Raw genomic sequence first — 20,141 nt, 5'->3', positions numbered from 1 at the left:
GCCGTCGATAGACTGTGGAATCGACGGTTCTGCCATCAAGGCAACAAATGGCATTATTTTCCCCTCAGAGCGACGTCGTTAACATGGATCATATGCTTGCTCTCGAGGCTGGTAGATTATTGCCAAAAGATATATGACCATACATTTTTTTTTTTTTAAGACGTCTTTTAACTTCTATAAATATAAATTTTTTTAAAAAAATTTATTCTATTCTTTTCATTATTTGATAAAATCATTTAATGATAATTATTAATAAAATAAATGTGCAAAAAATTTTATTTTTTAATATTTCTTTTTTCTTTTTAATAAAATGTTTCTTTATCTTAGATCAACAGGTACAAGAAAAGTCGCTTGACATTTACATACCCACATAAGAAGGAGATGACTGACATCAAGCTATTGGTTTTGCACTCAACGGTATGAATAATTATTGGATCTTATTCCTAATTTTCTAGATTAATTAAGCTATCCGTGAACGACATTCGATTGAAGCTAGCATGATCCTGAAATTTTCCTATGTACAACGATCAACTGACAAAGAAGCATAATGAATAAATGGTCATACCCAGTTGTTTGGAAGTGAAAAATCATGGAATCTGAAGGAGACTTCCCCGGCTGTGTCACGCTCAAGCCTAATCTCTGGCACATCCCTAACGACTCCACCCTCATCCAGAACTTCAGGTGGTAGAGGTAGAGGTAGTATTTGATTTTCATTAGGATGGCGTGCCAATTGAATTTCTGGTGGCAATGACATGACCGGAGGAGAGACAGACCTAAGCCTAGCACTTCCTGTACTTGGAGAAGCCAATGCTCGGTCCCATAAGAAAACATGAATCAGGATAGGTGTCTTGGCATGCCGATGGAGTGAAAGTTTTTGGCTAAGTGAAACAGTGTCAAAGCATCGTATTGCTCCTGTTGAAGAAACCATCCAAGGAAGGACCTTCTGGTTTGATACTCTGGAGACTACCAGCAATCTTGATGCACTCATAGCCTCCTTATAGAGACTGCTGAGCCCTGACCTCGTTGAGGGTACGTTTTCATCACTATCAATAACTGATGAAATGTAGATAAATCCCTGTTGAACCAAAGTAACACTTACCAAACACTTTCCAAATTGGCATAATATAAACCTAGTAATGGATTAAAAGTAAAGGCCTGGACAGTTAAGCAGGATACCTCTTCTGTTCGACTAATGGCAAACCCAAGCTTTGAATCATCTTCTTTTATTTTCATCTCTATTGCAAACTCTCCGCATAGAGGCGCATACCAGAGACGGACTGCTCTTACGACACCAATGTCAACCCCATGGTAATCCTCAAAACCGTACAAGCTTGCATGTGCTAGATTAGACAAATCAGATAATGACCCAGCATTCACAGTAGAAGAGGCTGTCTCTCCAGATATCTGTTCCCAATTAGAAAAGAAATACATTTCAATAAATCATGAAAATTGGAGAGCACCCACACAGCTGTAAAACAGAATTTAATCCTGTTGTCATATACTAATATGACATATATGTATATATATTTTACAGTTATCAATCTAACAATTTTGTGGAAGTATTCCGCTTTGCTTGCCAATACAATTAAGTAAGTTTATGCATCTCTTCATAACTAATAGAATAGATTCAACTCTTTGAATAGAATCCAACTAGAAAGGTAAAGGGGTAGAAATGTCAATAATTAATTTCTTGTTGATTCATTGATGAGCTGCACAATGGAGCAGTTGTCCAATGTTCCCTAAATCCTCCCTTGTCCCACACCCCAAATTTGAAGTACCCAAACCAATCTAATTTAATTGAGGCCAGGTGGCTACCTTTGTGAGCAGGGACTCGGTCTGAATATTCATGAAAACAATAGGGACCCCAGAGGCCTGAGATGCATACAGCCATGTATTCGCCCTTGCAAGAGTGTCATCCAAGTCATTGTACCGAGAAGCAACTCGATCCGAAACTTTAGGAAGGAGTAGTATAGAAAGAAAGCAGCTAGAATTCGGAACTGGTAGCACCTCCTGCATCCTCATCATCCATGGATATGACACATATCCGTCTTGAAGTGTAGCCCTGGATAGTGCACTAGCAATTCTGGAGCTTCTTGAACCTGCAAAAAACAATTACTGAGTTAATGTTGACTATAGGCAAGAACCATGAACCCACATTATACTAAAAGCAATCTGATGCAGTATTTTTTGGAATTCATGCCACATTAGCTTCTACTCACTGTGATGTAGACCCTATAGCTCTATGTTAATAATGTGTGCCGACAAAAAGTGTGTGTTTATACTCTCAAAAAGTGTTAACAAAATTAACATAAGTTAAACATTATTGTTGAATTCTTTTATTTCAAGGGAATACATAGCATAACATTACAAACAAAAGACCCACCATGGTCATCTACAAAGAGTAAAAACTAAAGCAAGCCAATTAAATTCCAACTAAAAGTCACCAGGTTTCAATGATTTAAAAAAAAATATATTTTAATATAAAAATCCAGGAAAATTTTAACATGACAAACCACAATTAAAATCCAGTCATTAGGCTCTCGATACAATCATCCTAGAAGTGAAATGTTTCAAATGATGTTGTCCAAAGGCAAAATGCTAATAAGACAAGGGAAAAGTGAATAAAACTTAGAAGTTATTTCAGCAGAGTATGAAACCTGGAGTGGAAACGCAGAATCCGATTTTGAAGTGTTGTAATGTGGTGTGAAAGAAAATAAGTGAACTGCCACAAAAATCAATTGAAAATATCGACTTAGCTAGGCCAGCTTCGTCCAAAAGCAGGTCATGATAATCACGCACGCACTTAAGATTGAAAATGACAATTCTTTTCAAAAGGAGACAGGTAATTAGGCAATATACCAACTATAAATATCAACTCATTAAACATGCCAAGTGGACCAACTGGAGAAATTCCACTGTGCTTCTTATGACCTTTCCACAAATTGATTTATGAGAAATTGATTTCATTCATCGAAATTTTCTTTATAATTATGATACTGTAAATCTCGAATTCAAATTATAGCTACCCAAATTAACCAAACCAAAAAAATCTCATCTCTTAAAGAAAAATTTGTTATAAAACAATTATATTTTTGTTGTAATAATTTAATTGCTGCTTAAATAAGCTTAATGGCAGCATTGAAATAATTAAAATTAAATTAGTCGCACATGTGTTGTAACACTACACGTGCAATCAACAAAATGAGAATCCAGCGGAGAATCAACACAAAAAAAATTTCAAATTTACATAAAAGAATAAGCAAAAAGATAAGAAAATGAAATGAAAAGTTGAAAAGCCATCTAGTCTGACCTTGCAACTCGAAGCAATCCGCCTCGGACCGATCTGAGAACCCGACAGTATAATTGGGATCAGCAATAGACCTCAAAATGTACTGCTTTTTAGATCCGGACTCCGGCACGATACACGCTTGCAACTCTGCGAACTCGTCCCGGCCTCGCCTGACTCGAACGAGAATTGAAGTCTCTTTATTCTTAAACGAGACATGAAGAATCTTCTGGACCCCACTCTTTCCATTCTTGAACGGAGCCTTAAACGATTGATAAGACCCGGATCCTGAAGACGAACCTGACCCGATCCTGATTTCTTCAACTATATCGCCGGTCTGGAGCATGTCGCCAGTCCATTCGTCGGCTTTGGAACTACCTTTGAGACACTCGATAGAAAGGACTATGATGGGTTTGGGGTCTCTGGATGGGGTTTCGGGTGGTGAAGTTCGGTCCATGGTCATTTTGGTCCTGTTTTCGATGATTAGTCTCTTGATAGTACGCTCATGGTCTGTTGATTCTGCTTAATCCACAACCGAACAGGAACACTGAGAGAGAGAATCAATTCGAATCAGTTGGAATCTGTTTAAAAGTAATTCGAGAATCTGGGGATATGAATCAGAAATGGTTTTGCGAGAGAGGGTTTAAGCTATAAGGAAGTTGTGTTGGTTATGTGTAAAGGGAGATGAGCTAAAGTCAAAATTTTCTGAGGGATATTAAATTTCGAGGAAATTTACTGTATATGAAATAAATTTCTATTTTGGCATGCACTTGGAATAAATTTCTACATGAATTTAGGGAAGGTACAATATGTCAATTATGTGAACTTGGTGTTTGAATCAGTCTCTCAAATCAGCAGTAAGAATAAACAATATCAAGTGTGCATATATGTGCGCTTCTTAGAATCGCCATTTGACGCGCTATTCTTTCAATTCAATTGAAAATGATAGGTGATTATGGTGATCTTTTTGCATTAAATACCATGTTGTGTGTTATACAATGTCTGAAAAAAAAATCAGAGAGGAATCTGAAACTGAATGGGAATGGGCTATTAGACATTAGTACTTGTGCTAAAAATACAAAAGCTTATTTAATTTTTTTTTTCAGTTTTTAATAATTGAAAATTTTTAAAGAGGCTATTGAGTGGACTTAGTTTGCCATAAACCAAAAAGCATTTGGTTTATCATCTAGGTAGCGAAAATGATCAATATTTTCACTCAAATCTTAAGTGAGGGTCAGTTTTGTTTGTAAAACTTTGAAATTTAATAAATCAAATGTATTAAGAATTTAAATTCATCAAACTCATTAAAAATAAATAAATAAATATCAATTCGTTAGTTTTAGATTAATTTTGAGATTTCTTTTTAATTTATTTTGAACTTATTTTTGCAAATTGAAATGAGTCATATTTAATTATTATAATTTTCAAATTATTAAACGTATAATTTTTATAATTTTATTTTTATTTTTTTAATAAACTAAATTAAATAAATATAATCTTTACATTTTTCAAATCAAATAAATTACATTAATTATATAAACCAAATTAAACTTTTTATATTGAACGATTCGATTTATAATTTTAATTTAAATTAATAATGTTCGTGCTTATTCGCTGGGGATGTAGCTGGGGTTGTTTCTTGGCCAGGCTTGGGTCGATTTTCATAGGACTTCAAGGTGGTGTGCTTGCTTTGGATTTAATTGGTCTATGATGGAGGGTTTTTTTTTTTTTTTTTTAATCTATGATGGAGTTTGACACTAATATATTTTTTTTTTTTCATAGTACGGCCCATGAGCTATTTCAGCTACGCCTAGACACAGTTTCTCCACCTATAATGCCAATTAATACATTTAGGCTAATGAGGCGTTGCACAATTCATTATTTTAAATATATTATATCCGTGATGTATTTAGTTATGTATAAATATATAATTAATTATATTAAATTTATATAATGTATCTAAAAAATTATGAAATAAACATTTATCAAATTAACTTTAGTTTTAGTTATTTTATTCTATAGGATTTAATACGGTTCGATATAATATGATTCCAAATTTTTTATTAATAAACAACCATGATTTTATCAAAATAATAAAATAAATTTAATTTAGTGTATTTTGACTTTATAATATCAAATTTTTAAATTTAATTCTTTTTTATTTTATTTTTTTTATTTATTTTAGAATGATAACTACCATGTACACCTCTATTCTCAAGACCAAAAAAAAATCTAATAATTATAATAACATATTATATTTTTAAAAAAATTTGTGCAAAATGTAAAGCAAAATTTGAAATTTGTAATCATTTATAAATTAAATATTTTAATAAATTAATTTTAATTTAGTTGTTAGAATTAGATTTTTGTATAATGTATAAGAACATTAGGAAAATAAAATATAAAAAAGAATAAAAGTTGTGAAAAATACTATCCTACTTTTCTTTTAATTCCATTAGAATTTTATTTTTTATTATTTAATTTATGCTAATTAATATCTTTCATAAATAATATAAATTTATAAAGTTATTTTAATAGGTTTACATTATTTAACTGGTAAAAAAATTTTAAGACTTATAAAAAATTTTAATATACATAAAACACAATTTTATTAGATTTCTATTTTAATATTTAATTTATATTAATTAATATTTATTATAAATAATATAAAATTATGAGAAAATTTTAGTTTGTTCACAATTGTAATAATATAAGATATTTTTAAAAAAAATTTAATAAAATATAAAATAATACTTGAAAATTATAATTATTTATATATTAAATATTTAATAAATGTAATTTTGATTTAGGCGCAGGAGTTGTCACGACCCAACCTATGGGCCGGATCGGTACTAGGACCTGGGCCAGCCTAAAGCTCCCGAGGCCCATAGTAAGCCTAACTATTCCTCAACCCAACTCTAAGGCCCCTTTGGGCTCAATTTCATGAATTCAACCGGACAGAGTCCGGCCATAAAATAGACCATTCAACAGGGAGTTTTTGACTTGTCCGACCTGTAAACACAATATATAATAAATTGGGGAGCTCAACTCATACTCCACATAATCAAAATGTCATAACTCAAATAGGAGTTCAGCTCCCTCATCCAATCCCATCATGCATATAGTTAATAATTTTACAGGTCCAACATAACTTCTATAATACATGCCCAAAATAAAAATAAGTGCTTCTAACACATGCGGAGTCTAAAATTTAACTCAATTGTACAAGATAGATTAAATACTATTAATGGACCTGCGAAGAAGAAGAGCAAGTTAGCCATAACAAATAATCCTTCTGTAGCCTGAAAAAATAAATGAACAGAGTAAGCGTTCGATTCAGAGAGCAAAATACCAATTTTAATCATAATATTTATAACTATCTAAAACTAATGCACCCTGTGGAGTGAAATGCAACATCGTTATAATTTTCATATTATAACAGCAAAATGGCAATTTGGAGCACTCACACACCTAATACTGTCAAGCAATACATAAATGGGAACTAATCCCCTATACAGCACTCTTAATCCAACCTCTGCCAGCGAGCATCTCTCAAGCTGGACCTTCGTTTAATAAACCAAATGCGGGGTCCCAGCGAGTGTCTCTCAAGCCGTGTCTACTCCGAAAGACTGGGTACTAATGAGTGTCTCTCAAGCCGTGTCTATCCTGAAGGACCGGGTCCCAGCGTGTGTCTCTCAAACTGTGTCTACCCATCATTTCCATGTCTAATACCATACCACACGCACGCCACGCATACACACTGCTCTAAATTATCACAAACAACATCCATGGCACTTCATCCATTTAAAATGCAACATAAATCATGCCTAATATTTAACTACATAGATATATATTCATAAATGATGCATGAGCATGCTTAAATATATAATAATATCGAAATTACAATTAAAATTAATATTTTACTCACAGACTTAAATTGAGGTCACTGTGGTGGCTAGGCCGAGGAGGAAGGTTGTCCCAGCTCACCTGACAATTTTATTATAATTATTTAATACATTTGACTCAATACAAACTAAGAAAAAGCCAAAGATGTCATAAGTCGTGTCAAAAATCGGACAGAGTCTCCCCTATACCTAGGACCTACCCAACCTGTAAAAGGGCTCAAAATCTACTTCTATATCCACAAATCACACATCCACAACTCAATCACATCACATAGCCCCTCATGGGCCCATCCAAATAGTCAACAATCCTTATAATTAACCTTTTTTGCAAAAACTACCCAAATGAACTATAAAAATTCTAAAACTTTGCCCCGCAGTCCTTAGCATTATTACTAAGCTAATGCAAAAGGAATTATAATTTTCTAAGTTACCACAAATATTTTATAGATTTTTAATCAAATTCAAGCGCTAGATAATTAAGAAAAAGTAAGGTTTGGGTTTACCTATGCCGATTCCAACCCTGGGAACGCGCTCGGGACGTCTGACAATAGTGGGGTAGCTAAAATCTCGACCCAATTCTAAGAATTTTTTGATAGCCTGTCTACTTGGCCCGAAATTTACAGACCTAGGCAACCGTTGAATTTTCACGAATTGAAGGTACCTACATGAAGCCCATAATACAAGGGTTAGTACATAATTTTTACGAAATTTTTTAAGTTCATTTAGTGGTTGAAAAAATACTACTAAGTTTCGCAGGACCCATCGAAAAACGGTGTTGGAAAATTTTGAAATTGGTATTGTCGCTAAGCTCTCGATAAGTGGAGCACTCCGGTACTCTCGGTTTTCTCGTGGGATTCACGGTTTGCGAGAAATTTAGTGTTCTTAGTGTCTATAAAAAGCTCTCTAGGTGTATATGGGTTTTGACACAAGACCCAGTCCGATTGGTGGTCGGATCGGCCGAATTTTGGCTGGGAAGGCGAAACAGCACGCGCGCGCTGGGTGGGCTACGCGTGACGTTTCCGAAGGCCTGGAGGCTTGCCAGCGGCGGGGGAGGTGCGCCGGAGTGTGGGGGAGGGCTGGGTGGCGATTGGCCGGCGAGGGCCAGAGGGAGGAGAGAGAAAACAGGAGAGAGAGAGAGAGAGAGAGAGAGAGAGAGAGAGAGAGAGAGAGAAGAGGAAAGAAAAAGAGGAAGAGGGCCGATCCGATTAGATCAGTCCTGTAACAACCAAGAAAAAAAAAAAAAAGAAATGATGAGACTTTGGCATGTGACAGTGGATTTCCACTGTCACTGCCAAAGTTTTTATTAAAAAAAAAAAAGTTCAAAAACGGGAGGAGGACCCCCCCCCCCCAAATTTTGCCTTCTCTCATCTCCTCCCCTCTCTTCTTCTTCTTCCTTCTCCGGTGACCGGCCGGCGACCTCCCGAGCAGCCCCCACCTGGCCGGCTCCGGCAACGGCCAGAACCACCAGAAACGGCGACAAGAGAGGGAGAAGAGAGAGAAAACGCGCGCACAATGGGCAGCGGCTTTCCGGCGCAATTTCGGCTTCATCCAACGTCCGATCGAGGCGATTCAGGTGGCGTTGGAAAGCTTGTTCCGTGACCTTTCTTTTGATACTAATTTTGCAGCAAATGGAGGTCGGATGAGTGAGATATGGAGGAGAGAAATTTCAGGTTTTTCAAGCTTTTTCGTCAGATCTAGGACGATCCGACCGTTGGATCGATGATCCGAGACCACATATGGACTGAGGAAGAGGGGAGGAATATGATGGTATGATCAGATCCGGCAAATGTAGCCGGCGACTGGCGGCCAGCCACCGTGCGCGGTGGTTCCGGCGGTGGCTCCGGTGGGTTATGGAGATGATTCAACTCCCAGAGGCTTTCTCATAAATTTTTGGAATTTTTGAGACACAAATAAACTTTGGATAAGACAATTTTTATTATTTCTCTGTCTGTAGAGCATAAATACAGTGTTTCTTAAACAGGAAAATTAGAGAAAAATTCTAAGAAAAATATATGATGAAAGTAAAATTATTTGGAGATATTCTATGGTGTTTGTTGAATTTTTGAGTGATTGTAGAATATTTTTGAAAAATATAGATGGATTTTAGTTAGATTTTTAGCTTATGGGCATATAAGATTATTTGAAATTAAGATAATTAAATTTTATATAATTGGTTGAAGCTTGACGATGGAGGTTTAAATATGTGAATATTGAATTGGGTTGAATTAAGAATATATTAGATGTTGGAAACTTATGGAATCGAGTAAAATTCTTGAATAAAATATTCATGGGTGATTAGAAAATTTCAATTCATTTTGCAATAGTCTTATAATATTATTAGGGACCGCGGGGCGAAATCTTAGAATTTTTAGAGCTTGTCTGAGTGGATTTTTGCAAAATGTCAATTATAGGGACTAAAACTTAATTTTTAAAATTTTGAGTATTATCTGATTTGGAGGGCCCAGGAGGGGCCATGTGATATTGATGAGATGTGATTGTGGAAAATTGAGAATCTAGAAGTGTTATTTGAGCCTTTTTGCAGGTTGGGTAGGTCCCAGGTATAGGGGAAACTCTGCCAGATTTTCGGCATAAATTAGACTGTCTATTGCCTCTTTAGAGTTTTATTCTAACTTAGTACTAATAAATTTATAATTTAATTATTAGGTGATCGATGTCAGCTATTTTCCTGCATCTAGCAGCCACAATAATCATCGGTGTACAGTGAGTAAAATATTAATTTTAATTGTAATTTCACTATTATTATATGTTCAAGCATGCCCATGCATCACTTATATGCATATATCTATGTAGGTAAACTTTAGGCACGATTTATGTTGCATTCATAACTGTGAAAGTGCCATGTATGTTGTTGTGGTAATTTGGAGCAGTGTGCGTGCATTGGCGTGGGTGTGATGTGGTGTGGACTATGGATAGGACGGGTAGACACGGCTTGAGATCTTCGCTGGGACCCGGTCCTTCGGGGTAGACACGGCTTGAGTTCTTCGCTGGGACCTCGATTTGGTTATTAAGTGGAAGTCCGAGCTGAGTTCTTCACTGGCACAGTTGGAATTAAAAGAGCTGTATAGGGGATCAGCTCCCATATATTATGATTGATATTATTGGGTGTGTGAGTGCTCCAAATTACCTTTTTGATGTTATGATGTGAAATTATTGCTGGTGTTGCATTTACTCTACATGGTGCATTAGTTTTAGATAGTTATAGAGATTATGGTTAAAATTGATATTTTACTCTCTGAGTCGAACGCTCACTCGTGTTCAATATTTTTTCAGGCTATAGGAGTATTTTATTGTGATTAACCTGCTTTTCTCCTTCGCAGGTTGTTTATCGATATTTGTGTAATTTTATTTACTCCTAGAATTTCCACATGTGTTAGAAATATTTAAATAATTCGGGTCTGTAATATAAATTGTTATGTGGACCTGTAAAATTATTATATGCATGTTTGATGGACTGGATGAGGGAGCTGAGCTCCCATTTTATCTTTATGTTGATTTGAGTATGTGGAGGGTGAGCTGGGCTCCCCAATTGATGATATATTTTGTTTACAGGTCGGGTGAGTCAAAAACTCCCTGTTGAAATGTCCACTTTATGGCCGGACTCTGTCCGGTTGATTTCTTAAAATTGGGCCCAAATGGGCCTTAGAGTTAAATAAATGAATAGTTAGGCTTACTACGGGTCTCGGGGGCTTTAGGCTGGCCCAGGTCCTAGTGCCGGTCCGGCCCATAGGTTGGGTCGTGACAGGTCCGACCCGATCAGGTTCGATTCGGTCGGTTCGATTCAAGATACAAAAATTTAAATTTTTACTCTACCTTAGGACCGAAAACGAGGCCCAAAAATTTTGAAAAAATTCTAGAAAAGTCAAAAAAATTCTTAGAGTCAAAATATATTTTTAGTTTTGCCACGTGGTCTTTAAATTAATTTTTAAAAATCATCAAAGTTTTATATTCTTGGAAAATCGAACCAGATTTCTAAAATCCAAAAAAATTTCAAATAATTTTCCAAAATTTAAATAAAACAAAATATAAATAATTACCCATAAAATAATAAATTTAAAAATTAGGGGTGTTACAGGAGTTATACTTAGATATTAGAAAAATAAAATTATAAAAAAATAAAAATTGTGAAGAAAATACTATTCCTACTATTTTTTAGCATTTCATTAGAATTTTATTTTTTAATATGTAATCTATATGAATTATTATATCTTATAAATAATATAAATTTATAAAGGTATTTTAATGGATTCACAATCGTTGGCAAGAAAATTTTAAGATCTATAAAATGTCTTGAATATATATAAAAATATAATTTTATTAAAATTCTATTTTTAATATTTAGTTTATATTACATTCTAAAAAATTGTTAAATGAAACCGATTGATATATATATATATATACGGTTTCGCAATTTACACTTTGTTTGAAAAATCTTTTAGGAGGAAAGGAAAATAAAGAGTGGAAAATAAAGAATATGTTCATTTTGTTATTTTTTTTCCGTTTTTTAGGATAAAAGGGGAGGAAAATAATGAGAAGAAAGAAAAATATGATAAATTTACAATTTTATCCCATATATTTAAAAAAAACCTTTAGAAAAGGGTAATTTTATAATTTTAATTTATATCTTATACTTTTATTATTTTCTCTCTAAATTAGAGGGAAAAAAATAAGGAAAAAAATAAGAGTTATTTTTTCTCCTCCCCTTATTTTTTCTTCATTTTCAAACAAGGGAAAGTGTCAATCTCAATTTATTTTTTCTTGTTTATTTTTTTTTTCTTTTTCCTTTTTTTTTAATCCAAACAAGGTGTTAATGGGAAAGTAAGGAAAAAAGAAAAAAAATTTAATTTTAATAACTTATCAAAATCAAAAAAGACGATTGCGTAGCAAGGGCCGCAGCCTCCCCCTACTGCCGCTATTTGAAATCCTCCCCTCCCCTATTTGTTTTATCTTCAAAATTTAGAATGGACCATTCGAACGTTTATACAATTCATAGACAATAGACTTTATAAAAAGTTACAATTCATACGTGTTAGCGATTGTGGTTTGGTGTTGAGTATAAATTTTGAAATTTAAAAATTTTTGTTTTAATTATATAATTATAATTTTAAATTATTAATTATAAAATAAATATGAAAAATATTTATAAAATGAATTTATAAATTTTTTGTTTTCTAAATCTAATCTAGCTAATTTAATATAAATACAAAATAATTTTAAAACAAAAACATGTATATAAATATTAAATGAAAAGATTTTTTTTTAATCTTTATTTTTAATGATGTGGTGCACTGAAATTATGGAAAAGAAAATGCCCTCTGGAGTGCAAGAAAGGGCAGGGCATTTAGGTATACTGAGGTCAGCAATGACATGGCCCTCACTTTCTTCATAGATTTTGGGCCCAACTCGGATAGTGACTCATCCATTGGATCCAGCTGTGACCACTCGCTCGCTACCTATCAACCAAACCCTTAGCCACCTGTTTCATTACCACGTTATAAATTATCTCATTCGGATCTTTATTTCTGTTGACTTGCAAGGAAATCTTTCCAGAATCACAAGTGCCACTTCAATCTCTCCATTTTATAGCCATCCAAAACCAATAGTAGTATATATTTCACAGTCCTGAAGACGAGTGGTATGATCAGAAGACACTTGAAAAAAATTAGACTAAATAGGGAAACAAAACACAATGGCTTGTGATATTGACCCAAGTACAAGACATGAGATGAAACGAGTGGAGCTCATTTAATCATATTAGATCTATAACTGATAATTAACTTTACTAATTTTTCCATCCACCCATTAAAGTAGCAAGCTACCTAGCCCCCCACGTGTTGGCTACATCCAAAAGCGAAAACCATTGAAAGCACCTTTCTTTACTTCAAGATAGAAGCAGGTAAAAGTGCAAAACTTTTCCTATACAGAGGAAAGAAAAGAAAAGAAACGTGTGAAATGCAAGCCATCCAAATCAAACCAAAGCACAATTCTCAGTTTTCTTAAAACACAAACTTACCTTAATATTGTTAAGCTCCAGAACTAGATGGAAACACATGTTATAACATACAATCAAAGCTACCACTACACAGCTATTCTTTTCTATTTTCGCAACAGGTTTCAGTTGGATCTTACAGTCAGCATTTAGTTTCCTTCATCTCCATATCAGATTGGGTAGGTGTTTATTAGCTAGCTACTATAGATATCTCTCTGTGTTTTTAGTGCAAAACATAACCCAGCTTCCCTTTTATATCGCCTACTTCTGCAAATTCTTATTAAATAATCTGTACATATAACCAAGACCAAGTCATACTTGGGAATTTTCTGCTAGGGCTGCTGCTGATTGCTTGCGCACGTACACTTGGCACGAGTCTCTGATAGTGTCTGAAAGAACCCGAAAACAAAATGAATAATAAAGAAGAAATGAAGCAGAAATTATGCAAGTGAAAGTGCCTGATTAAGACTCTTATTAATATTTTATAGGGCCTTTTGTTTCAAAGATTTCTTGGTATATAACATATACCTTAACTTGTCTTTCGAGGTCATTAATGTAGTCGACAGCCAAATCCAGCATGTCTGCTGTGTTTGTTTGCTGAAAATATGGAAAGATTTCAGTTTACACATCACCATAAGACGTATATAGAAATATATATATATATATATGAAAGTTTAGTTTCACAACTGGAACATTCTACCTTATCCATGTTAGGTACAAGATCTTGTAGTTTCCTCATGCGTTCGCTAATTCGAGTTCTTCTCACCTATGCATAATCCGCATGAATATGACATATAATCAATCTATAAGGAATCTTAAAGAAATAATATCTAGACGTAAACTACTAAGTTTTAACTTAATGGTGAGGAAGTCATCTACAAAGCTGTAAAGTGTTAAGTTCAAAACTCCGGTTGAATCCTAATAAAAGCAAATGTGCTAATGGCGAAGAGAAGATTACCCGCTCAGCAATGCTCCTTGGATGAGTGGCGCATCCACGCTTAGCCCGAATCTTGCAAGGCACAGAATCTTGCAACTGCAGAAACTTTTCAATGGCTGAGATTTCAGCTGAGGTTTTTGGCAAACTCAAATGATGAGCCAACATAGGAGGGTGATTTCCAGCATCTCCGTCCTGTTCACTAACAAGAATTACAAGAAGATCCTGTTTTCTATATCAAGAAACAAATAACACCCGAATCAAGGATGTGCTACCAGAGTTTCAGATGCATTTAGGCCAGAAAGTGTCCTATCATCATCTGTTAGTCTTTTTGCACTTGCACCAGCACCAGCAGAGATGACACTTGTATCATCCCAAGAACCCATTGGGAAACCTGTGACATAATTGTTGCTACGAGTTTCACCAAAACCACTATTCTCTGGGCTATTTTCTCCCATGTTTTTGTTCCCAATTTCAGCAATTGGACTCATTCGTCCTGAAGGAAGAGAAGGAGGAGGCCTACTAGCTGCAGAATAAGATGTTTCTCTATTACCTGCTCCAAAATCTCCCATGCCTCTCAATACAGCATAGCCTACCAATTGCCAAAACTTAAGATTCTCAACAAGCAATAACTATAGAAAGTTCACTCTCATATTATTGGCATGTACAAATCATAAATCAAACAACTTGGCCTATTATAAACACTATAATAATTTTTTAAGCTCCACTTGCTTGTTCTAATGATTGGTTACCACAAAAACACAAAGAATTTAATCAAAATTTAATTATTCAAGTATCAATTTGCAGCAAAAGTTGTTAGGAAACACAATCTTGGCTCACTTTACCCTTTTTGTTTTTCCTCTTGTTTTCTCCCTTTCTCTTTCACGTTTTAAACGAAAGCACTCATTGATTGGTTAATTCAAATAAGTTATTATGAAAAGCATAAGAGGAAACCCAAAAGAAAAACTTAAAACTTTATCAAACTGAAAACGAATAACAGTATACCGTTTTCCACTTCAATATTTAGATTGGAGAAAAGCCCTGCAGGTGAGCTACTGTGCCGAACCAGATTCGAACTAGAACTCTTCATTTGTGGTAATCGCTCCATTCCCATTGAAGTCACCATCCTATAATCCATACCAGAACCTGAATTGTGATCTGGTAATGGTGGCCTTGATTGGTTTTGATAAACACTCTGTGAAGCGGCGTAGGAAAAATTGCTCTGTTGCTGCTGCTGTTGATGCAACATTGTATCATTATTATTCATTGAACCCATAATCTGTGCTTGCTGATTAACTTGTGCCCCTGCTTCTCTCACTGGGGAATCTTGCTTAATTACTCCGAAGTTTTGTTTTGACATGTTCTCTGTGTTGCCACCAGAACTGTCCAGAAATCTTGCGAAAATTCTTTCTGTTTCAGGGCTCGTTGGCCTATCAAGGAACTCTTCGCAGGATCCCCTGTCTAGGAAACCAGTGAAATACGAGCTTGGCGCAGATTGGTACCTCATCAAGCCAGAGTTCATTTGTTTCTGGTGATGTTGCTGGTGTTGGTGGTGATCGTGAAGGAAATGATGGTGATGTTGAAGATCGGATTCCATTTTCTTACACTTGGAAAATAATAAAGCACCCTTATGTTGCTGTTTCGATCAGATCAAGAACAGATGTCGATAAATGAAGAATCTATCTCCAGAAAAGCACCAAGAGTAAACCATACCAAATCCAAGTAAGTGAAACAGAGCGAACAAAGAGACCCAGAGGGCCAATCTTGCTGGAAAACAAGAATTAACTATCAAATCCAACAACAACCCACTTAACTATTCTTGAATTTGAAACCACTCAACTGAAGAAGATAATATTAACCCAAAAAAAAAAAAAAACACTCGTAAAAGCATAATATATCAGAATATGACACAGAACAAGATCAGAACAAGCACAAAAAGTGAGAAAACCAATTTCTCTCTGTCTCTCTCTAAATCTTTTATCTTCTCAAAGATGCTGCAAAGAGAGGTGTTGTTTGATGCCAGTGAACAAGGCAATAGAGGATACTAAAATTCCAAAAAAAGGAATTAAAAAACGAAAGTCGAAACTTAAATAGTAAAAACCATTTTGCCTTCTTCTTCGTCTTATCCAAGTTAAGGAAGAAGCTAGAAATGAAAGCACCATGGTTGGTATATCCATCCACCGTCGACCAAATTTGTTGACCTTAATGCCCTTAGCATGGGCGAGTTTATTACATAAGTGGCAGAAATCAGAAATGGCCAAATGGGTTGTGCATGTGAGGTAACATGTGTCTCTGTGGGTGTTCATTACATCAGGAAAATAACTCCATCCACACAACTAGTAAACTTTAATTGTGTGGTGTGAAAGTCATTTTAAAATTATTATTATTATTTAAATATAAGCTCAACAATTAATTTGTTAATTTTTATTTTTGGAATTTGATGAATGGGGCAGCTATGTATCAAAATGACCGTACTGTCCCCATGGTACCATCACTAAGAGACAATTTTTACTTTTTATGGCCTCCATTAAGGTGAGAGAAGCTGTGGTGCTTTTTTCTTGGGAATGCACCCTTAATAGTCCTTTCATGTAATTTCAAGTACATTTGTTAGGGTTCTTCTATTTCATCTTTTTCCTCTATTTTCTTAGCATTTTCTTTTTACTTTTTAAGAAAACAACAAGTCATACACCTCGTCACCTTTACTGTTTTTTAAATAATAAATTATAATAATTTCTCTTCTTTTTTATTTCAACAAATATAATATTTTTATATATGTTGAGTTTTAGTTTTAAAAATGGAGCACGTGGCAAACGAGGATTCACATATCGCGATCCCCAGTTGTGGTTACAAAGAAGAGACTTGATTTTTTTTTCGATTTTACCAATCAAGTTTAAATAAAAGAAACAAATAAAAAAGATTCTTTGCATAATCACGAGTATGTAATATAAATTTTTAAATAATAATATTATATTACCAATAATTACATTTATTTTTTATTAAAGAAACAAATTTTTATTTTTTAAAATTAATGAAGGTATAATAATTAATAAATTATATATGAAAAATACTTTTTTTTACTATAAAACAACAAAATTTAAAAATAAACATATAAAAATTTTATAAATAAACTGACCTTACATTCGCAAAAAAAAAAAATTATATTTTTTTACTCTTTTATGTATTTAAAAATATTTTTATAATGTTTATATGGGACTTAAAGTTTTGAATTAGTTAAAAATTGATATCACATCGCACTCAAAAGCAAATGACAAAGTTAGAACCTAAAACCTTTCAAACTATGAGTTGACTGCCAATTACACTTTTAAAAGCTAACCATATATTTAGCTTAATCTGTAATTATTTTTTACAACTATTTTCAGCAGTATATATATATATATATATATATATTCATAAGTATGAATGTATTCTCATAGTGTTGTCATCTAATATTTTTTTCATTGTATTATTATGTGACATTTATTAATTTAATTCTCTTTTTTTTAACTATATAATAAAATTGTAATATTTAAAATAATAAAAATAATCATGTAATTAAATCAACTTTAAAAGATTGTCTATCTTTAAATAATATTCCTATGATATTACTATTTTTATTATTTTTATTATAAAATTTTCATTAAATAATTTGAAAAATAAAAATCAATAAAAAAATATGAAACAATTTTAAATTAATAAAAATATAAAAAAATACTATATCATTAAATAATGTTATTATTATTATTATTATTATGAAATATGTGCTAAAAAATTTGAGAAATAAAAAATTGATAAAAAATATAAAATAATATTTAATTAATAAAAAATAAAATATATAAAAAATAAAATATGAAATAATTAATAAAAAATAATATATTATATAACTTTTATATATTAAATTAAAAAAATATAAATTAAAATTATTTGTATATTAATATTATTAATAATTATGTACAATAATGTAATAATTTTCTAATAATATAATAAGTAAATGCTATGCTACGGATGTGAATTATATATATATATATATATATATATATATATATATATATATATATATATATATATATATATATATATATATATATATATATTTATTTATTTATTTATTATATTAATATAATTAATAAAAAAATATTTTTCTTGAAAATACATGTAATTTTGTTTTAAAATTTTATAAAAAATTATATTACATATTATTTATGTGTAGATCATAATTCAAGTGAAATAAAATTTTAATAATTCATTATATTATATATTAGTTACGTGTATGTAGTTTAATTTAAAATAAATTAATATTAATAATATTATATTTATTATTTATTTATTATAATACATAGAATAAACATATAATTTAAAAAAAAAATTAATTGTAGAGTATAGTTATAAAAGAAAATAATAGTAATGATTATTTAAAAAAGCAATAAAAAAATATGTCTAATATTTTTCTTAAGGTAATAGGTTTAGTATATAAAAATAATGTGTATGCATATTGTTTTAAAATATTTTTAATTATTAAAAAATAAATTAAATATAAGTAAAGCAAATTTAATTATTTATTATTTATAATTATACATTTAGTGGGGGTAACAACTCTAAATAGATATTATAAAAAAGTTTATAAATATTATTTTTAGATATTTTAAAAGATTATTATTATTATTATTATTATTATTATAAAAAAATAATAATTTTAATCAAAATTTTACCATTTTAAAGTAGTGTTTATAAGAAAAAAAAAATAAAGCTCAAATAGATTAATAAAGTAAAATTTATGTTATCATAAAATAATATAATCTTAAAATTGATTTAAGAAAAATAATCATAATGAATGCAAATTAAACAACTAGATAATTAAAAACAATTAAATTGAAAATAAAAAAGTAAAAATTATACAAAAATCAAATTATTTATGAACACATAAATGGTTTAAATATTAAAATAAATAAATAAAAATTTAAAAATTAAATTAATAGAATATAATATCTATATACAAATTTAAAATGGATTCAAGCATTCATTTTAATTCAAAAAATTCAATTAATTAAAAAAAATATTGTAACAGGTTAGAGATTCAAGATTTCTCATGTAAAAATTAAAAAGAAAATATTAAATTTTAATAATTAAAAAAAAAGACACTAAAAATAAAGAAATGTAATAGAGAAAATTATCACAACATTGTTATTAATCAATAAATTTCAAAATTATTTCAATAATAATAATAATAACTAAATAATTTGAAAGCAACTAAAATTAAAATATAAATTGAAAGGAGAAAAATTAATTTTAATTGATATATATATATTAAAATTATTTGTTATTATATTGTTGGACTGTTAAAAAAGTAAAAATTATTAAGATTTAAAAATTATTTTTTTCATAAATTTTATTTGAAAGAGGATTATTTGATTAATGAACATTGATTGTTATCTGACAATTATAATAAAAAATTATAAAAATAATAACACTCTTAACTCCTCATCTCTCCGCAATTAATATGTGCTATATATAATAGGCAAAAAAAAAAAAAAAAGCAGGGGTGGATTGGTAGATAAGATTTTTCAGTTTACTTTCTTTTAATAATAATAATAATAATAAAAAGGATAAATAATTTTTAATTTAAAAATAATTATTATTTTTAATAATAATTAAATAATTTAAAAACAATTAAAATTAAAATCAAAATTTGAAAAGGTAAATAATTTGAATATATATATTAAATTTCTTTAAAACAGAAATGAAAATGAATAAAAATAAAAGGGTAAAATTATCATTTTACTGTTCTTTAGCTTATATTTTACTGTTTCTTATAAACAGCAAAAGAGTTATTTACACTGTTTCTTATAAACAGTAAAAAAGTTATTTGTTTTAGTATAATATAATAATAAGCCTCCAATCTTTACAGTGTAATTATTTTATATTCAAATTTCAATAATGAATTGTGGAATTCTGCTTTTTTATGTATAAATAATAAATTAAAAAAAAATTATAGGCTCTGTTGTGGAGAGAGGT

General features: G+C 31.4%; 2 protein-coding genes across 2 annotated transcripts; both read right to left on the bottom strand.

Annotated features, from left to right (window-relative positions):
* Positions 1 to 273: 273 nt before the first annotated feature.
* On the bottom strand, positions 274 to 3,977 carry LOC110639279 (uncharacterized). Its single transcript, XM_021790159.2, has 4 exons — positions 3,311 to 3,977; positions 1,816 to 2,099; positions 1,177 to 1,404; positions 274 to 1,075 (listed from the first exon to the last, which is right to left on the bottom strand). Exons 1-4 carry the CDS (start codon positions 3,747 to 3,749, stop codon positions 560 to 562), a joined length of 1,467 nt encoding a protein of 488 aa, XP_021645851.2. The 5' UTR covers positions 3,750 to 3,977; the 3' UTR covers positions 274 to 559.
* Positions 3,978 to 13,177: 9,200 nt separating this feature from the next.
* LOC110639272 (transcription factor bHLH122) lies at positions 13,178 to 16,350 on the bottom strand. The gene is made up of 6 exons (XM_021790149.2): positions 15,138 to 16,350; positions 14,408 to 14,724; positions 14,157 to 14,327; positions 13,899 to 13,964; positions 13,727 to 13,795; positions 13,178 to 13,587 (listed from the first exon to the last, which is right to left on the bottom strand). The coding sequence occupies exons 1-6, from the start codon at positions 15,727 to 15,729 to the stop codon at positions 13,531 to 13,533; spliced, it is 1,272 nt and encodes a 423-aa protein (XP_021645841.1). The 5' UTR covers positions 15,730 to 16,350; the 3' UTR covers positions 13,178 to 13,530.
* Positions 16,351 to 20,141: the final 3,791 nt, after the last annotated feature.

Source organism: Hevea brasiliensis, chromosome 17 (genome assembly GCF_030052815.1).
Source record: "Hevea brasiliensis isolate MT/VB/25A 57/8 chromosome 17, ASM3005281v1, whole genome shotgun sequence".
In the NCBI taxonomy this organism is placed as follows: domain Eukaryota; kingdom Viridiplantae; phylum Streptophyta; class Magnoliopsida; order Malpighiales; family Euphorbiaceae; genus Hevea; species Hevea brasiliensis.
This window is presented reverse-complemented; position numbering and strand designations above follow the sequence as displayed.